At 48.7% G+C, this 20,399-nt stretch overlaps 1 protein-coding gene across 1 annotated transcript in view; it reads right to left on the reverse strand.

Moving 5' to 3' along the window:
* Nucleotides 1-1,583: 1,583 nt before the first annotated feature.
* The window catches only part of PPP1R16B (protein phosphatase 1 regulatory subunit 16B), a 102,230-nt gene continuing 83,414 nt past the window's right edge, over nucleotides 1,584-20,399 (reverse strand). The window contains exons 6-11 of the mRNA XM_060030788.1: nucleotides 18,961-19,085; nucleotides 14,859-14,984; nucleotides 14,244-14,319; nucleotides 13,434-13,563; nucleotides 13,167-13,335; nucleotides 1,584-6,349 (exon numbers count right to left, since the gene is read on the reverse strand). Of these exons, the coding sequence (XP_059886771.1) occupies nucleotides 5,840-6,349; nucleotides 13,167-13,335; nucleotides 13,434-13,563; nucleotides 14,244-14,319; nucleotides 14,859-14,984; nucleotides 18,961-19,085 (1,136 nt within the window). The 3' untranslated portion in view covers nucleotides 1,584-5,839. The remainder of the gene's footprint in view (nucleotides 6,350-13,166; nucleotides 13,336-13,433; nucleotides 13,564-14,243; nucleotides 14,320-14,858; nucleotides 14,985-18,960; nucleotides 19,086-20,399) is intronic.

The raw sequence follows: 20,399 nt of genomic DNA on the forward strand, positions 1-20,399 counted from the left end.
TCAGCCTGATTCCTACACTGGCCAACCAAAACCTCTTGTCAAGATCATTGTGAGGGACTTCCCTGGCAGTCCAGTGCTTAAGACCTTGCCTTCCAATGCAGGGGTTGCAGGTTTGATCCCTGGTCGGGGAGCTAGGAACCCACATGCCTCACGGCCAAAAAAACCAAAACATAAAAAACAGAAGCAGTGTTATAACAAGTTCAATAACGACTTTAAAAATGGTCCACATTAAAAAAAATCTTAAAAAAAAAAAAAGATCGTCATGAGCTCCACGGTGTTAAATCTAATAGCCAATTTTTAGGCCTCATTTTCTTTGTGTAAATGAGAAGACATATATACAACTGTAAAGTGCTTCATAAATGTGAGACATTACCATTATCATGTATCAATATACTTTTTTTAAATAAATTTATTTTATTTTTGCCTGCGTTGGGTCTTCATTGCTGCACGCGGGCTTTCTCTAGTTGCGGTGAGTAGGGGCTACTCTTCGTTGTGGTGCGCGGGCTTCTCATTGCAGTGGCTTCTCTTGTTGCAGAACATGGGCTCTAGGCACGTGGGCTTCAGTAGTTGTGGCACATGGGCTCCGTAGTTGTGGCTCGTGGGCTCTAGAGCACAGGCTCAGTAGTTGTGGCACACGGGCTTAGTTGCTCCCTGGCATGTGGGATCTTCCCAGACCAGGGTTCGAACCTGTGTCCCCTGCATTGGCAGGCGGATTCTTAACCACTGCGCCACCAGGGAAGTCCTCAATATACTTTTTTAAATGGATGAATGTCCGCTGCTACAAAGATACTTCCGTTCTTCCCCTCTCTCCCCATACCCAGCCTGTTTATGAAATTTTTCAAGCCCAAGTGTGGAGATTTCTATGTGTCCCTGCTCTGGCAGCCAGCATCCAGAAGGGTCCAAGACAGCATCCTTTTTCATCCTCTTCCAAGACACCAACAAACATCTGTATGTGACGAAAACAATGACCACTGTCTGGGGCTGTGCAGTCATAGAGTTTGTCAATCTCTCCATTGCCTAAGGTCAGAAGTGAGAATAACCACGGTCTCACCTGCTGAATTGTTGTAATAATGTGAAGTAGTATGTAGTATTTTACTTCCCCACTATAAACTGTATGAGGAGAAGGACTGGGGTGGTTTGGGGGGAAGAGGATAGGACAGGTCAGTGCACTCCAAGAAGAGAACAGAAGAGAAGGGCAGCCCTGTTACGTATAAATGTGTCATCAGACAACCATTTGAAAGTGTGGGGGAAAATGGTATATGAGCTATTATAGGGCTCCATGTTAATTTCAAAAGAAGCATTTGACAGAGTGAAGCTCATTTCCAACCACCCTTCTTTTCTTGACTTCACCAGGTTTCACCTTCTTGCAGTCTAGAAAGATACCTCTCCGTATCTGAGCCCTCAGAGCTCCCTCTGATTCAGGGGCCAACTGAGAGAGCCCTCTGTGGTGGGATCAGGGGCCTGGAACCCTCCCCTGCCCTTCATCCCAGGCACTACCGTTTTGTGAATTCAAATCATTAGGGTTCAAGCGAGCTCATAGCAATGACCACAGCCACACTAAACAGGTGTTATTAAAAGGAATTTAATAATCTTAATTAAAAACTCTTAACAGCGAATTCTGTCACAGGCCTTGGCAGCTGGAAGCAACTCCAGGGGCGCGCCCCTCTGGGATGTGGTCGAGCCACAGTCTCGAACATGGGGCTCACCACTGCCGCATGGCGTGGTGCTACCTGGAAGTTACTTCAATACAATATCAAAGATCCACGAGGGTTTTTTTTAAAAAAAGTTTTAAATATATTAGACTCTCTTGATTGCCATTTTTACACAAAGCTGCTGATACAGTATACAGAGTTTTAACTTTTTTTTTTCACATAAAATACATTTTTCTTAAATGTTCTCTGTACATCAGTGGCTTCTGGTCTGGTGAATTATTGCGGAGGGCTGTGGGTCTACAGACTTTTCCTGGGTGCACAGAGCCAGGCCCCGCACTGTGGCACTTGCAATGCCCATGGGAAGCAGGCCCTCCGGCCAACTGGCCAACAAGAGACTGTCGAGGAAAGCTTCTAGCAGAGGCGGTCACTTCTGCGGAGTCACCCACTGACCACATGACTCTTTGCTCTTATGTGCCCTGGGGGAGGGGAGGCTGTCCCCAAGCCACAATAGCAAGAGTTAAATACAGTCCTTCTGGGCATCCCGTAAGGAGCGCCCTTCTGGAAAGTGTCCCAGTATTCTGCTCTGGGAAAGCAAGTGGAAGGGAGAACTCAAGATCAAAAGATATCTGACACCAACAACCAAAATGGTCTCATGTTACTACAAGGCCAGCAAACTGGTGGGTAGGACAGGGGACACAGCTTTGTTATCTTTTCTAAGCCTATTGAAATTGACCAAACAGTACAGAGCAGTTTCACCAATGCTGCATATTTGATGGAGAACTACATCCTGAAGTCTTCAGAAGACCTGGGCTTAGGGTGCACTCAACTTCCTGGAGCTACTCTCAGGCCAGAAACTCACTCTCTGGTGATAGCCACCAATTTTCAGTTGTTTGGGGCATAAGGTGGGAGCAAGGGCGAGAGCTCAGAGGGAGCCATGTGGCACAGGCTTTAGAAGTAGCCTTCTTTCATCCGCCAGGAACTGCCACCAGACCTGGGTCTAAGCGGGAGCTGGGCATCTGGTCGACCTTGCCAGCTTTCTCCCTGCTCCTTGATCCACACCTGCCAGGAATAGAGGCAGACTCATGAGGAAAGTTTTCGATATTAAAGGAGAAGCTCCTTTTCCTCCCAATATCCGTTGGTGGGGCAGGACTAGGTAATAAATGAGCAAAAATGAGGAAGAGACAATGAGCTTAAGAACCTGAGATGCATTTGGCAACAAGTTCCAGACTCCTTGTTCTTCTAGACACTGACTTCAAACTGGTATTATACAGTGGCTGAAAGATGCTGGCCTAAAGGCAGTTATCCTTGAAAGTCCCAGGTGGACTTGGGATGGTATCTGCCTGGAACCCAAGATACAGCATCTCCATTTAGTGGCAAATGTTATCCAGGGGTGGTGATGTCAGCAGCTTCCCAGCTAAAGAAATGCATACGCTAGGGATTCTAGGAGCAGAAAAGTAAAGGGTTGCTGGACTAGGATGCAGCCTTTCTGTCTCAGGTGAACTGAATGGGGCTGTTGATGCTCATGACCATGAGGATGGTCATGACCATCATCAAAGGATGAGACCTCACTCTCTCATTCCTCCTTTATCCCTGGAACCTAATACAGTGCCTGGTGAGTCACAGCTACTCAATAAACTACATGAGTGAATAAATGAATGACTTTGGCCCCAGCTTGTCCCTTGACACCGAGGAGACCCACAGGGAAAGTTCCCCCAGGTACTTGAAGGGAATGGTTTATCCCCGACTGAAAACACGCGCTAAAGCCCAAGAGTCTGCAGTTGGCTCCTGTCAGGGGATCAGCTGGGAGTCCCAGCCTTCTGGGTGGGAGAGGAACGGCCCAGGAGGCAGGAAGCAAAGGAGGAAGGAGGGAACAGCCAGAAGGGCTCAGAGCGGGCAATAAATACCTTCAGTCTCTGGCCCCTGAGCAAACAGATCTGAAAACGTACACAGCTCTCTCCTAGGAGCGTGTGTCTTCCCTCAGCACCTCCCAGCTTGCAGCTCAAGTGGGCTCAAGAGGAATTTCAGTGTCAGTCTGATCTGAACACTATTTTAAAGCCTAAAAGGCATGTGTGTTTTGAATCATCCCTGCCCTGCTCCAGCCATAGGATGAGATGATGGAGAGTCAGCCCCAGACCCCAGGGATGTGGCAGGTGTCACGCACACCTGTCTGAAGTCGCCTGACCTGCCTTTCCACCCTGGACTGGATCCGTCCTGGAGCTGGGGTGGGAGTGGCCTGGTGCTGTGACTCTCCCTGCATCCAGGAGCACTGTTCTCTGACCCAGCTGCCCTGCTCCTGGTAAAGCATCAGCGAGGCCCTTGGGATCCAGCTCTGCCTCTGGGCTATGGGAGCCATGGCGACCACAGTGGAGGACTGGGACAAACAGCAGACCTCATTACTAGGACTGTGGCACAAGGGGGCTCCTCCAGCCCCAGCCTCTGGCCCAGATGTCCCTCGGTGAGAATTTCTCACAAGCTCAGAAAGAAAAGGGTTAAAGGAAACCCAGATTTGCCCCCCAAATTCCAGAATCTGGACCTCAGGGGCCCCTTCAGAGCTCTAAAGAGGTAGTTTTAGACAAGTAAAGGGTGCACAGAGCAGGAAACAAACCTGCAGTTCGTTAGTTATACCAGAAGGTTTTGGCCGATTCCACGGACAGCGCCCAACTCGTGGGCAACAATTTCAAAGGGGCTCACGAGAGAATGCAGTGAAGAGGTGGCAGGCAGCCTGTCTCTCATAGGCTTCCCTCCGCAGCATCAGAAAGATTGGGGCTATGAAATAGTAGAGCTGGGCAAGACCCAACTACAGCCCCACCACCGCTCTCCTGAATGCAGTGCAGGGTGTTGGACCATGTGCACCTCGGATTTTCAGCCTTGGGCTGTCACCACTCTGGCAGGAGCAGGATGGGAGCTCCTGGGCCAGACAGGAACTCACAAGGGCCAACTGGCAAACCCGTCTCACCAAGCATTCCAGAAAATGCAAAGCTGGCCTGGGAGTGCTGAGCATTCACTCTGGGAGAGGTAGGGGCCCCGGCAGCCCCCCACTGCTCACTCTGATGGCTTCGTCTGAGGAGGGCCGGCTGAGACAGGCTGGACTGAAATCAGCCGAATATTCACAAAGGTTGGCCAGGGCGCTGGGCTCTCTCATGGTTACCAGAGATGTCTGCAGAAATTAACAACATGAATTCGCCTCTCTCCCTGGAAAAGCCCTTCCAACTGAAGTTTCTCGCTTAGCTTCATTTGTCCAACACCAGTCAGTAAAACCTAGTGATCGTGATACTGTTCAGGAAAGAAAACTAATTCAGTGGACCCCCTTCCCAACCTGAAGCTTTGTAGCCTAAAAGAATTCTTTCAGCAAATGCACTTTTGGAAACACTACCTTTGTTCTCTCTCCCCTCCATCTTTTGATGCTTCCACCCAAGAGCAAAATATGATTTGGATTATTCCAGGATTGGAATAGCCAGGTTTTCCACCTTGGCCCCTGGGCACTCACACAGCTGGCACTTGGCACAAGCAAGGCTGTGGGGAGCAGGCCTACGCCCGTGTCATCCACCCGACGTGGGCGCATAGCTCCCTCTGGATGCAGAGAGGACCTCCTGTTCCTGCCGGATGTGGATGATGATAGCAAACCCTGGTAGGGCTCTGGGCAGGCTGACAGGTATCAGCTTAGCAGGCCTCCTCCCCTGCTAAAGCCATGTTGGCAGTGGCGACAAAACTCTGAGTCTTAACTTCAGTCCTCTTGGGAAGAGCCCACAAATTCTCAGTCCCACCTGCTTCCCATGAGCCCAGCTGTGTCATCCCTACACATGTTGATTGTGTGTGTGTGTGTGTGTGTGTGTGTGTGTGTGTGTGTGTGTGTATTGATATGTCACATGTGAGTACTGGTCCAGAGAAGCCTTTACCAACAACAGAACCGGAATCCCAGCCCGCGCTCCCGAAATCTGACAGCAGGATGAGTCAGGAAGCCACTATGGGCCTTGTGTTTGATGGCAGACAGTGCGGCAAGAAGCAGAACCGTGGGAAGTGGTGATGCTATGGGCAGCTGGCTGAGAGGTGAGGTTAGCGTTCCTCTGGAAAGCAGAGCCCAGCTCTCCCCAGCTGCCCTCGGAAGCCTCCCCAGCCAGGGCTGCTGGGCTGGCCTGGATTCCAGGGACCCTCTCCCCAAAGCATCCCTCCCCTCCATCCCTCAGGGACTAGGAGATGCGGCAGCAGCCGTGGACCTTCTCCTCCATTTCCTCCATGGGGGCCTTGAACTTCAAGAGTGGGGGGTCTCCACTGGTGACCGTGTAATACACCGAGGTCCCATTGCTGCTGTACGGGGAAGTTCTGCCTCCGATCAAAGGGGCCTTGCCTTCGCTGCCGCCCTCACCCGTCCTGCCCATGCCGCTACCCAGATGGGTGCTCAGGAAGGGGTGGCTGAGCAGCTTGGCAGCAGCCCGCTGCCGCTTCAGCTCCAGAAGCGTCTGGGGGCTCTGTTCCTTGTAGCCACTCCAGGGCGGGGTGGCATCAGCCATGCCAGGGTTGCCATAGGCCATGTTGTAGTCCGGCACCTCATGCACTTTCCAGACGTCCCCGTTGGACAGCGCATACTGGTAGGTGCTGACCGGAGCCCGGAGGCCGTTCTCAACAGGCACGTCCATTTCACTTCGTGGGATCTTGGTAGGAAACTCGGAGAGCAGCACGGGCTTCTCCAGCCTGGGGTTCTTGAGGGTGAGAAGGACAACGTTACCAGCTGGCTGGAAGATCTGAACCCATACCCCACTTGTGCCTCTGCTGAAAGCATGATTGTTTGGGCCTGTCCTCATCCGTTTTCCCTACCTGGGTAATAAGATTTCTATTTTCCTTTGGGGAACTCACCAATCTATGGGTTTTGATAGAGCTGACCAGCTCTCACCTTTGCTCCCAGCAAAAGACCATGACCCCAGGCCTGGCCAATCAATAAACTCCCTACAGGAATTGGTTCAGGGGTGGGTTCCTGACTGAAATTGGTTCAGCGAAACTCAATCCTGGGACTTGTGCTAGAAAAGTTGGGAAAGAGCAGATCTATTTCTGTAGGAACTACGCTGGTAAGAATGATGTACTGCGGAGATACAATTTCAAAGGGTCTACTTGGCTGTGAAGCCGGCACTAAGGAAGCCTGAGAGAGAGACAGAGACTGAGAGAAAGAGAGACTGCATCCTGATGATACGTTTTGAGCCCCTGGATCCACTTGGCCCCAGACTTTCCAGTTACATAAGCCAATGCATCTCTTTTTTGTGTAAGTCGATTTTAGTTGGGTCACTTGTAATCCTTCCTCTTAGCCCCTGGTATATCTCCACTACAAATGGAAGACGCTCTTACCCAGAGATCTTTTATACCTAGAAATCCCTGGGTAATAAGAGCTTTAAAAGTAGCTGCAGCCTATGGGCTGCCCTGGTGGCGCAGTGGTTGGGAGTCCGCCTGCCGATGCAGGGGACACAGGTTCGTGCCCCGGTCCGGGAGGATCCCGCGTGCCGCGGAGTGGCTGGGCCCGTGGGCCGTGGCCGCCGGGCCTGCGCGTCTGGGGCCGCAGCGGTGGGAGGCCCGCGTACCACAAAAAAAATTAAAAAAGTAGCTGCAGCCTAGAAACTATGACTAAAAGGTAGATTCATCTGACAGTGACGAAAATATAAAGCATAGCAAAGTCAAAAGACACATGAAAAACTAGAAATATATTTACAACCTATAAGAGAAAAGGGACTAATTTCCAAATGTATAAAGAGTTCTTAAAAGTCCATTTGAAAAAGCCCAACTACCCAACAGAAAAAACAGGCAAAGGACATTAATATTCAAATCACAGCAAAATGTAGATCTATATAGCATATAAATATAGGAAAAATTTTCAATCTCACAAATAGTTAATGACATAAAAATCTAAACAACAAAATATCATTTTTACCCATCACATTGACAAATTTTAAAAAAAATATTTATTTATTTATTATTTATTTATTTTTGGCTGCGTCGGGTCTTTGTTGTGGTACGCGGGCTCGGTAGTTGTGGCGCACGGGCTCAGTTGCCCGGATCCTGACCAGGGATCGAACCTCTGTCCTGTGCATTAGAAGGTGGATTCTTAACCACTGGACCATCATGGAAGTCCCAACACATTTTTTTTTTGGTTGGCGGGGAAGCGTACTGAGTGGCTTGTGGAATCTCAGTTCCCTGACCAGGGATCAAACCTGGGCCTTCAGCAGTGAAAGCACAGAGTCCTAACCACTGGACTGCCAGAGAATTCCTGACAAATATTTTTAAAGTTTGTTATTATTCAGTGCTTGCAGGGGTGTGGGAAGTAGACAGGAGTGTCAACTGCCACAACTTCTCTGGAGGGCAATGTCACACCATCCACAAAAAAAAAAAAATTTTTTTTTAAGAAAAATATATACTTTGCACAAGCATGCCCATTTCTAGGACTTTGTTTCACAGATAGATTCCCTCAGGGGAGCATGAAAACCGTCATTAGGCAGGTGGGAAATTATGGCAAGTACTTGTATTAGACTGTTCTGGAGCTGGTAGGAAAAAATGAAGGAAGTCTCTATGTGCTGACTTGTGATTCCAAGAATCTGATTTCTTGGAAAGATCTCCAAGAAATATATAATTAGATTAAAATATGGTAAGGAGAGGGATGCTTCCCATAGCAAGTTTCCATTTATGTGTGTGTTTCTTCTGTTTCTTCAGTGGCTTCTTCTGAACTATGCAGGCAAACTGATGACAAATGGGATGGGAGGATGCAGATTCTTGATGGTCTAAATCAGTGCTTCTCATACTTTCATGTGCATATGAGTCACCTGGGGCTCTTGTTAAAATGTATATTCTGATTCACTAGGTCTGGGTTGGGACCCAAATTTCAGCATTTCTAACACGTTCCTGCGAATAATTTGAGCAGCAGGGATGGAAGACACTCGTTCTCAGCCTTGAGTGCATATTGGAATCATCTGGGAGATTTTAAACACATGCAATGCCGAACTGAAAAGCAACATGCTGTGTGATTCAATCAACATACTGTATGATTTTGGAAAAGGCAAAACTTTGGAGATGGTAAAAAGATCAGTGATTGCCTGGGGTTGGGAAGGGATGAATAGGGAGCATCAGGGATTTTTAGGGCAATGAAAATATTCTGTATGACACTTTAATGATGGACACATGACATTATATATTTGTTAAAATCCATAGAACGTACAACCAGAAAAGTGAACCCTAATGGAAACTATGGACTTTAGTTAATATAATGTATCAGTATTGGCTCATCAATGATAACATGTATACTACACTAAAGCAAGAGGTTAATAATAGTGGAAACAGGGGGGCATGATAACGAGGGTATATTGGAACTGTCTGTACTTCCCACTTCTTTTTCTTTTTTTTTTTTTTGGCTGTATCGCAGCGTGTGGGATCTTAGTTACCCGACCGGGGATCAAACCCATACCCCTGCAGTGGAAGCGTGGAGTCTTAACCATTGGACCACCAGGGAATTCCCCCCACTTATTTATCTGTAAACCTAAAACTAGTCAAAAAGTAAATAAATACATAAAGTCTATTCATTAAATAGATAAATAGGGACTTCCCTGGTGGCGCAGTGGTTAAGAATCCGCCTGCCAATGCAGGTGACAAGCGTTCAATCTCTGGTCCAGGAGGATCCCACATGCCACAGAGCAACTAAGCCCGTGCACCACAACTACTGAGCCTGCACTCTAGAGCCTGCGAGCCACAACTACTGAGCCCTCGTGCCACAACTACTGAAGCCCACGTGCCCGTGCTCCACAACAAGTGAAGCCACCGCAATGAGAAGCCCGCGCACTGCAGCCAAGAGTAGCCCCTGCTCGCCGCAACTAGAGGAAGCCCGTGAGCAACAATGAAGACCCAATGCAGCCAAAGATTAATTAATTAATTAATACAATGCCTGAGCCCCAAGCCTGGAGATTCTGATTTAATCAGTTGGGACTGCAGCCTGGACATCAGGTTTTTTCAAAACAAAAACAAAACACCACCCCAAGGTGATTTTCTTTTACAGTTAAGATTGTGAACCACTGGTTGAAGAGACGGGGTTGTCTTATTACTGCTGTGCCTGCTATCAGTGAATCAGCTCTGCCCAAACTATGTACCCAAGCCAGCCCTGGGGGTTAACAGCACAGAGCCTTGGCAGAAACCTGACTTGGGAGTCAGGCTGAGCAAATACTCCCTTAGATCAGTGGTTCTCAAATTCATGCATGCATCATAATCCTTTGCAGGGCTGGTTAAAACAGAGAGTGCTGGGCCTCAGCCCCAGGGACTGATTTGGTACATCTGGGGTGGGGCCTGAGAATCTGCATTTCTAACAAGTTCCCAGGTGACACTGACACTGCTGGTCCAGGGACCACACTTTGAGAATCCCTACCTTATAGACTATTATGTCCTTGACAGCACCTAAGGCCTTGAAAGGTAGTAGGAACAAAAAAGGAAGGAGCTTTGAGCTTTGCAGCTGTATCCTGTGACCTCCTTGTTCCCTCTGGGGCTGGGACAGGGACCCTGGACCCTGACGGTTTCCCTGGGACAGGACTTCTGAGCACCTGAGAGAGGACTGCCTGCTTCTGGCTATGCCATCTCTGTACCCTGTCTTCTCCTCCCTGGTCTGAAACCCCAGCCCCTGAGGCCAAGTGGCCCATCTGATTGCTTTCACTCAACTCCAGATAAACTGAAGCCTTGATGAGGAATCTCCAGAAATTAACAACAACAACAAACTCAGACCTAACTCAGGCTGGTCTCCAGCATCCCTATCCCCCCACCCTTTCCCTACAGGGCTAATGGTTTATGAAACTCTACATCAATGAGCACTTCTGAGAGAATCCTGGGGCCTGTGAGATCTGAATAGACACACGGAAAGGAGCAGGCGTGGAGAGGGAAACCCCTGAGGGTTTCTTGAAGAATCTCAGTCTCTCCTATGAATCAATAAGGAAAAGATAAACAGCCCAATAAAAAAGGGCTAAAGAACAGATGAAGCACGAAGAGATAACCAGTTGGCCAATAAGCACAAGAAAAGGTTCAACATCATCCACCATCGGGAAAAACAAACTAAAAATTTGAGCTACACAGCAACCCCACCAGGACGGCTCACACGCAGAGAACTAACTATCCCAACAGCTGGCAAGAAAGGCGCCTTCACTGCTGAAGGGAGAGCAGACAGGTACAACTGCTCTGGAAAACTGCCTGGTGGGATCTCTGAAAGGTACATATCGCCTACCCCGTGACTCATACCGCATTCCTTGGTAAATACCCTCCAGAAAACAGCGCTTGTGTCCATCAAAAGACACACACAAGGATGTCCGGAGCAGCTTTATTCAAAATAGCCCAGGCTGGAAACAACCCAAATGTCCACCAACGGACGAATGGACACATAAATTGTAGACTATGTAAATAATAGAATTTACAGAGCAATGAAAAAGAATGAACTGCTGCTGAATGCCACCACGTGGAGGAATCTCGGAGACACAAAGAAACCAAACACAGGGCTTCCCTGGTGGCGCAGTGGTTGAGAGTCCGCCTGCCGATGCAAGGGACGCGGGTTCGTGCCCCGGTCCGGGAAGATCCCACATGCCGCGGAGCGGCTGCGCCCGTGAGCCATGGCCGCTGAGCCTGCGCGTCCAGAGCCTGTGCTCCGCAACGGGAGATGCCACAACAGGGAGAGGCCCGCGTACCATCCCCCCCAAAAAAGAAACCAAACACAAAGAACCATAGACTGCCTGGGTCCATTCATATGCAGATGCAGGTGCAAAACTAATCTTTAGTGCTCCAAGTTAAATAGTGGCTACCTTTGGGGTGGGAGAAGTCCTTGGAAAAGAGAACATGGGAGCCTTCTGGGATGACAAAAATGCTCTATACTTTCATCGGAAGGTATGTGTTTGTAAGTTTATTGAAAAATTCATTTAAGCTTTGTGTACTTAATACAAGTTACACATGAATCACAAAGAAAAAATAATTAAAGCATAGCTGGGAGGCATTTGAAATGTGATTCGATTTTGATCTACAACTCTTTTCTCTCCCAACCTCCAAGTTTAGGGAAGAAGGAAGACAAAAGCTCCACGTGTGCCGGCTCCATCCCAGCCAGTGCTTTGATGGGGATTCTCTTACCTTCTCTCCAGCTGGCAAGACAAGCCCTCATGTGACCTCCCTGTTCACGCAGGAAAGCAGGGCCCCACTGAGACATTTTGCATCCCTCCAAAGCAACACTTGCTAGAAATGTTTTCAACTGCTCATCGTGTAATGGAAGAACCACAAAGGCAGACCCCTACTGGTATGGTCAGCCTCTTCCTTCTTGTCCCCAGCATTTCTGCTCTGGTCCCAAACCTGCTCACCCCTGTCAGCAAGGCTGCAGCCATGCATGGACCTGAGTGTATCGGTACTGAGTCGAACAGTGTCCCCCCAAAACTCATACCCACCCCACATCTCTGAGTGTAACCTTATTTGGAAGTAGGGTCTTTGCAGGTGTAATCAGTTAAATTAAGATGAGGTCACATTGGATGAGACCTAGCGGGGTGGGATGAGGAGGGTGGGAGGGAGACGCAAGAGGGAGGGGATATGGGGATATATGTCTACGTATAGCAGATTCACTTTGTTATACAGCAGAAACTAACACAACGTTGTAAAGCAATTATACTCCAATAAAGATGTTAGGAAAAAAAAAAAAGATGAGGTCATACTGGATGAGGGTGGGCCCTAATCCAATGACTGGTATCTTTCTAAGAGAAAACAGAGATACACACACATATACAAGGAACGCCATGTCAAGACAGAGGCAGTGACTGGAGGCCTGCTAGCAAAAAGCCAAGGAAGGCCTGAGCCGTCAAAAGCTAGGAGAGAGGCGTGGAACAGATTTCCCTTCTGAGACCCCAGAAGGAGCCAACCCTGTTGACACCTTGATTTTTAGACCTCTGGCCTCCAGAACTGGGAGAGAATACATTTCTGTTGCTTCAAGCCACCAAGTTTGCAGTCTTTCATTACAGCAGCTCTCAGAAACTAATACAGCATCCTCTTAGGAAAGTGGTTGAATGCCCAGACCATTGGCTCCTCCTGAAGCCGGCTTCTTAGATGTCCTGCCAGCCCCTTACTATTTTTCAAAAATTTTCTTCCAGCCTGATGTCTCAACACAATTCTCAACATCTTGTTATATTTCCCCCGAAGAAGTTGTAGTGCCCTCTCTCCCAGGGTGGCTGCCCTACTAGTTCTGGGCAGCTCAGAACTAAATCTCTCTTCTGCTGGAGCCCAAGCAGGCACATGGTGATCACTCACTCCCTGGCAATTATGAGTCCCTACTGTGTGCAAGTCTCCCAGCTCTGACACGAACACACCCTACGCTTGCCCCATTAACCACGGTAGCTGCCCACATCAGACAGGATCCAGCTAATTTAAGGGCACTGGCCAGCTGACCTCCCTCTGAAGGCTCTGAGATGAAGAGGCAATACCAGGCTGGGGCCCTGTCCCCCTCCCACGGCAGTGACCAAGACGGGGGCCAGGCAGGAGGCAGGCACTCACCGGGTCCTTATTCTCTTGGTCTGTCCTGGTCTCCCTGATGTCCCCATTGTAGGTGGAGGTCCGCTGATCGTCGGCTGCGCTCCTCTGCTGCCATAGTATGGCCTCTCCCTCATACTCCTTCCTGTACAGGTTGGTTCTGTCCGACAGGCTGGCTCGACGCACCACCTTCCTAAGGGGAGTAGGGGTGGGGGGATGCTGAGAGGCTGCATCCAGGCGCCATGGGTGGGGGCATCCTCGGGCACCCCGGCTGCCCTGCCCCTGACTCACCCGCGGCTGCCCGCACTGGACGTCCTCCGGCTCAAGGATGACTTGTGCCTCAACTGCGACTTCATGATCACGTCGTGCTTGTGTTTTAGCTCCAACAGCAGTACCTTGAACTCTTCCTCTTCACACAGGTCTGAAGGGGCAAAGGAGCCCATGGTGGGGGATAGTGCAGGGGGCTGTGGCCCCTGAGGGCCCTCCAGACCAGAGGAGCTGCCACGCCAACCCACTGAAAACTCCCAGCATCTTTTGGGACATGGGAGGAGGGGAGAAAACAGTGCCAGCCTTATTTCCTGGGCTACGACTCAATCCTTAGAGGAGTGTAAGAAGAGGAAACCCACGTCACATGTACAGTCCCAATTCCCAGTTACGACCGAAGGATTCAGACACCTTTGATAGCTTCCAAGAGGAGTCATTAATTCCCCACAAAAAGTATCAAGAGAAACAAGCAGGTACCCCATGTAGCCCAAGCAAGAACTTATGAAAAGATGCTGAAATCATACATCCTTACCCACTCAATCCACCTCATCCTTTCATTCAGCCATCTACCTATTCGCTGAACCAGTCCTCCATCCATAGACTCATCCTCTACCCACCCATCCTCTTGTTCATTCATACATACACTCATCCACTTATCCATCCATCCATCCATCCATCCATCCATCAATCTACAACCCATTAATTTATTCATTCATCCAACTATCCATCCACACACCAACCCACCGTCTATCCAACCATATATTTAACCATTTATCCTCTATTCATCAAAAAATCGATGAATGCTTATGTATGTACCAAGTGTTGTCCTGAACTTACCTATTGGCATCTCATCCATGGACGTCCTAGCACTGAGACTGGCCCCATGGGACACTAACAGCTCTGCCATCTGCATCTGAAACACAGGAAGAAGCCAAGGTTCCCCCCTGCCCAGGGCTCAGATAGCCTAGGAGGTGGAGAGAGTGTTCAAAGCTTCTTAGGATGTGATCCAAAGAATGGTGGGGCAAAGCTGACTCCCAGGGAAGGCTCTGCCCCCTAAAGCCAGGAATCCCGGCAAATGCAATTGGCTTGACACCTCCTCCAGCATGTCTGGGCCATACCAAGGGACAGAAGAAGGAGTCAGCTATAACTCCAGAGCTGTCAGGTGTTTAAAGAGGAATGGTGAAAGCCACCGAGATTTCTATCTGGGAGACAAATGGAGAAACTATTCAAGGCAGAAATGTGGGGAATTTTCCAGCAAATTGGATTGTCGTCTTGTTAGGACACAACTCGTCAATCATTTCTGCAAACTCCCTAGGTCTTTTCATATCCCACATACTAACCGTAGCCAACACCCTAAGTGGGTCTTGTGTTCTTTTGAACCAACTTCCAGCCCAAAGGACAGCAGGTTGACCCTGTGATGGCCTCCTTCACAGCCCTGTGGGTGACAACTACCTGTCCCCAGAAGGCAGCCGCGTGCAGGGGTTCCCAGCCATCCCAGTCCTTCACATCCACGCGCACCCCGTGGTCCAGGAGGAGCTCGGCTGCCCGCAGGTATCCATTGGCTCCAGCTATGTGCAGCTGAAGGAGAGGAAAGACGTGAGCATTCCACATGGGGCTGGTCCCTCATCTGGAGGCAGGAGAGCCCGTTCCCTGACCCAAGTCCCAGATCATACTTTGGGCCAGCAGAATGGAATAGAATGCGGTGGAAATACCAGCCATGTTACAGAGCATTAGTAAGTCTGCAACATGGAACTAGAAGGTGAAGCAGACAGGCGAGCCTTTCTCCCGTCTTCAAGCCCTATAGTTAAGGCGACAGCATTTACTGAGTCCCTACTCTGCATCGAGCCCTGTAGAAGGGGTCTCAGAGGTCCAATAGGGTGGTTTTAAAGTATGTCTACAAATTCTTTGACACATCTCTCTTTAAAAGATGAAGCTTAGGGAATTCCCTGTGGTCCAGCGGTTAGGACTCCACGCTTTCACTGCCAAGGGCCTGGGTTCAATCCCTGGTCGGGTAACTAAGATCCCACAAGCCACGCAGTGCAGCCAAAAATAAAATTTTAAAAATTAAAAAAAAAAAAAGATGAAGCTTAATGCCTCCCTCCTTGAATGTGGGCCAGAACAAGTGACTCACTTCAAACAAATAGGATGTGGTGAAGTGGTGGTGTGTGATTTCTGAGATTATAAAAGTCATTGCTGCTTCCACCTTAGGCTCTCTTGCATCAGTCACTCTAGATGCAGGCAGCCATCATGTTGTGAGGACCCTTAAGCAGCCCTAAGGAGAGAGCCTAAGAGATGAGAAACTGAGGCCTCCTGCCGACAGCCAGTGTTAACTTGCAGCCGTGAGTGTGCCACTTCGGAAGTGAGTCCTCCAGCCCCGGTCAAGCCTTCAGATGACTGCATCCCTGGCTGACATCTTGACTGTAACCTCATGAGAGACTCCATGCCAGGGCCACCCAGCTAAGCTGCTCCCAATTCCCTGACCTACAGAAACGATGTGAGATAATAAATATTTACTGTTGTTTTGAGATGTTACGTATTGTGTTAGTATGTTATGCAGCAATAGATACCCAATACATCCAATAAGGGAAAGTTCACGTTGAGGCCCCATCTCTCTTACCTGGCACCATTTAAGGCCTCTGGTGATGGATACCACCTTGCAGACCTCAGTTGTCCACTTGCCCAATCTCCCAGAAAACACATAAAGTACTTAGCACGTGACGCACCCTCAGTAAGTGATGAACATCCTTAGAGAGCCATAAGTGATGACAAGATGCACTGTGGGAATGGATGGAGGATCGAGAAGGAGAAGAGGCAAAGAGAAACCAAATGCCCAGACAAGGTGGGAGACAGGTGAGAGCCCAAGGAGGCCAGCAGAAGCCAGGCTGGGAGGAAATCAGAGGGCTCTCGGGGGGGCCAAGGTCTGGGGCAACAGAGCCCCAGCCAGTGGGACAGGGAAAGCATGGCCTTCAGAACAGAGCCCTGATGGCCAGATGCTGCATCATCCTGGGGTCAGGTTGCTGTAAGGTTCTGGCAAATAGAGGTTTTCCTTTATTTTTTAATTTGTAGAAAAAACTCAGGGTGTGATCTGGTACAGGCACACGTGAAAGTTGGTATCATTATCTGATTTATAAATATCTGCTGCTTGCCAGTGGTTGGGAATGACACACAGCTGGACAGCCAGACATTACAAGCTGTGGGGTCACATACATGGCTGGGAATAAAAAGGTATGACTGGGAGAGCAATATTGGTGGTTTTTTGTTTTATTAAAGTACAGTTGATTTACAATGCTTCAGGTGTACAGCAAAGTCATTCAATTATACATACGTACATATATATATATATATTCTTTTTCAGATTCTTCTCCATTATAGGTTATTGCAAGATATTGAATACAGTTCCCTGTGCTATACAGTAGATCCTTGTTGTTTATCTATTTGATATACAGTAGAGTGCTAATGTTAATAATAATAATGTGTTAATCATTAGCATCTATTGAGCAGTTACAGACTCTGTGCTGAGCACCTACATGCAGAATCTCATTTAGTCCTCCCAACAATGCTTAAGGAAGGTACTATTCATCTCCCCACTTTACTGGGAAGACCTGAGACCTAGTATGTGCCCGGCCCATGTGGGTGAGCCACTTATGAGGCTAGCCCAAGCGGAGCAGACCCCTGTGTCTAGAGGACTGAGCCACAGACCCAGAGGAGCTCCAGCTACGGTGGGCAACTCCCTGATACAGCCTGGCCATGATTTCATACAGCGTTCATGCAGCAGTACTCAATCCAACTACCTGACTCTATCCTTGAGTTCTGGGCTGAGCAGGTGATCTGAGCAGGGACCTTGTTCATAGAAAAGGGCACGAGGTGCATTAACCTAAAAATGGAACTACCATATGATACAGCAATTCCACTGCTGGGTATATATCCAAAGAAAATGAAAACACTAATTTGAAAAGATACATGCACCCCAGCGTTCATAGCAGCATTATTTACAATTGCCAAGATACGGAAGCAAACGAAGTGTCCATCAAAGATGAATGAATAAAGAAGGTGTGGTATATAGAGACAATGGAATATTACTCAGCCATAAAAAAGAATGAAATTCTGCCATTTGCAGCCATGTGGATGGACCCAGAGGGTATTACACTTAAGTGACATAAGTCAGACAGAGAAAGACAAATATGTTATCACTTATATGTGGAATCTAAAAAATAAACAAGTGGATGTATATAACAAAACAGAAACAGACTCACCAATATTGAGAGGGATGGGGGAGGGGCAAGATGGGGTAGAGGATTGAGAGATACAAACTATTATGTATAAAATAAATAAGCAACAAAGATATATTGTACAATACAGGGAATATTGGCTATTGCTTTGTCAGAACTTTAACTGGAGTATAATCTATAAAAATATTGGAACGCTATGTTATACACCCAAAACTAATATAATATCGTAAATTAACTAGAAAATAAATAAGTAAATAAATAGTTTTTAAATTAAAAAAAAAAAGAAAAGAAAAGGGCATGAGGCAGAGGGTAGGGCTCAGGAACAGGTAGGAGAAGCCCAGTTGTCACACCTGGGCCACCAGGTCAGGCCTGAGGGACGGTGAGGGAACTTGGTACTGCTGAGCTCTACCTGGTGAGCTGAAGATTCTGAAACCCCTGAGTCCTCACGATCACACAGACCACAAGCCTAGGGCAGGGCCCAGCCATGGGCAGGGTTGGGAGTGGTGGGGTTGGCTTCCAAGGCCATGCTCCAATTTTCAGTTTAGAGGCTGCAGAAGCAGACCTTCCGCAATACTGAGCTGTATCATGCTATGAGAGCCTATGAAGAAAGATCAAGAAGGTTTCCCAAGTCACTGACACTTGAGCTGAAAGGGTGAGTGGAGCTAACGAGGCAGATTAGAGAGAGAGAGAAGGTTCCATTGTTCTCCATCTCCAGGGTCTAGTACCGCATGCGGCATAGAGGACGTCGATGGGTGGGCGAACCGATGGATGGATGGGTGAACCGGTGATGAATGGGTGCCTGGTGGTGTCTGGCCTCTGAAGTCAGGGAACCCAGAGGAGAGGTTGTTGCGGCAACGTCAGGGACAGCCAGCGAGGCAAGGCATTGGGGTGGGAGAGGGGACACTAAGGCAGGAGAGGGAACAGTGCAAAGCAAGATGGCCTGGGTGAGCAGATGAACAGGGTACCAGTCCTTAGGCAGGAGACATCACAGGAGGAGGCGGAAATAATGAACTCAGGATGGACACCTGGAGCTTGAGGTAAAGGAGAAACTTTGAGACAGAAGAGGCGAATGGCAGAGCCAAGCCTCCCACCCAGGGCTCCCGACTCCCAGCCCCAGCTTCTCAAAGCGGCTGAGCCCCGCTCTACTAACTTCCCACATTCCAGGGGCACCCCTGGCCCCAAGAGGTGGGGGAGGTCCAAAGCCATGGACAGGCCCCAACTGTATAGGCTTGGCCTCCACCGGCACTGGCCCGGTTCAGTTCTAGCTGGTCTGGGTTCTGGTCCTGAACCCCCCCAGCCCAATCCAGCCTGGCCCCTCTCCTCACCAGTGTGGCACCCTGGGCATCTATCCAGTCAAGGTCCTGGCCGGCTGCAATCATACAGTGAATGTCCGAAATCATCTGCTGCTCAGGAGCTGCCCGCTTCTCATTGATTTTCTCTTGGGTGATGCCTGCAGTGGGGAAGGGGGCATTGAGTCAGCATTCCCAGGCAGAGAACCCAATGGGGAGGGGAGCGGGGGAAGATTGGGGAAGCATGACTCCTGTCCCCGAGGGTCTGCCAGTCAACGGGGTAGACAGATATGCTCAGAGATCATTTCTCCCAGGCCCAGTGAATACAAACACCACGTGTTGGGCCACAGACAAGGTCCATTCCTGCCTGGTACCCAGTCGGCATTGTAGTAATATTGATTACTGTTACACACAGTTCTTCCACCCCTACCGTCCACCTACCTGTCTCCAACTGCTCAAATACCTGGCCCATCTCATCCTTTAGGTCCAGCCTGGACCACCTCCTCAGCTGGCCTCCCCTGACCACTCTGACCAGGTCTCTGTTAATTTCTTCTATTTCGTCTACAGCTGTTTGCAGCGCCAGGCACGATGCTCAATGAATCTTTATTACGGCAATGACTGAATTACTGAGCATACAACTTTTGAATGGAGAGCTGAATAAACCGAGGTTGAGGGACACAGAAACACATTTTCAAGCCTGAATCTCTGGCTAAGAATTTAAGTGTTACTAGCAGCTGCTGATGGTATTTAAGGAGAGAGTGATTTGCTCTGAAAAAAAAGGTCCATGAGATCAAGCATTCTTGGATAGAATTCAGGGGAGGTCTGTAAACTTGAAAGAGAAAAAGAATGACCTGTTTATTTTCATTAACCTTTAAATGAAATGTAGCATTTCCTTCCATTAGAACGGACGCCAAATTCACAGTAGAATTGGCAGTGCCTGTGACTCTCACCAACAGAAACTGTAGGTATTTTCGTATCATGTTATCTTATTGTTTCACGAATCAATAACGTTTCTATTTCACACATTTAAAAATATTTGGGGAGCTCTACCTTAATAGAAGTGGTTTCCTTTATAATCCTATGGCTTTGATAACTGCATTTAAAAATATTATTCTGAGAAGGGTCCATAGATTCACCAGATTGGCACAAAAATTGTTAGGAAGTTCTGCAGGTGAACAAGGAAAGCGCCAGGGCCAGGGAACGGGCAGGCCAAAAGGGCAGTTCCCGCAGCCACCTGGGAAGAAACACAAGCGCAGAGCCCGGGCAGGACCTTGGACTGCAGTCCAGGGTCTGGACTTGAGATTTATTTCTAAAGAGGAGGTCCTTCAGGGGTATGCACTGGGGTGGCGAGTGTGGGCAGATCTCTCTGACTGCTGCATTCATTTCCTCTCTGAAGCTCATTTGTAAGCTGAGGACAGCCCACATCTTGTTTATCCAGGGTCCCTGGCAGCCCGTGTGGTGCCTGGCACAGAGCA

The sequence above is a fragment of the Delphinus delphis genome, chromosome 15 (genome assembly GCF_949987515.2).
Source record: "Delphinus delphis chromosome 15, mDelDel1.2, whole genome shotgun sequence".
In the NCBI taxonomy this organism is placed as follows: Eukaryota; Metazoa; Chordata; class Mammalia; order Artiodactyla; family Delphinidae; genus Delphinus; species Delphinus delphis.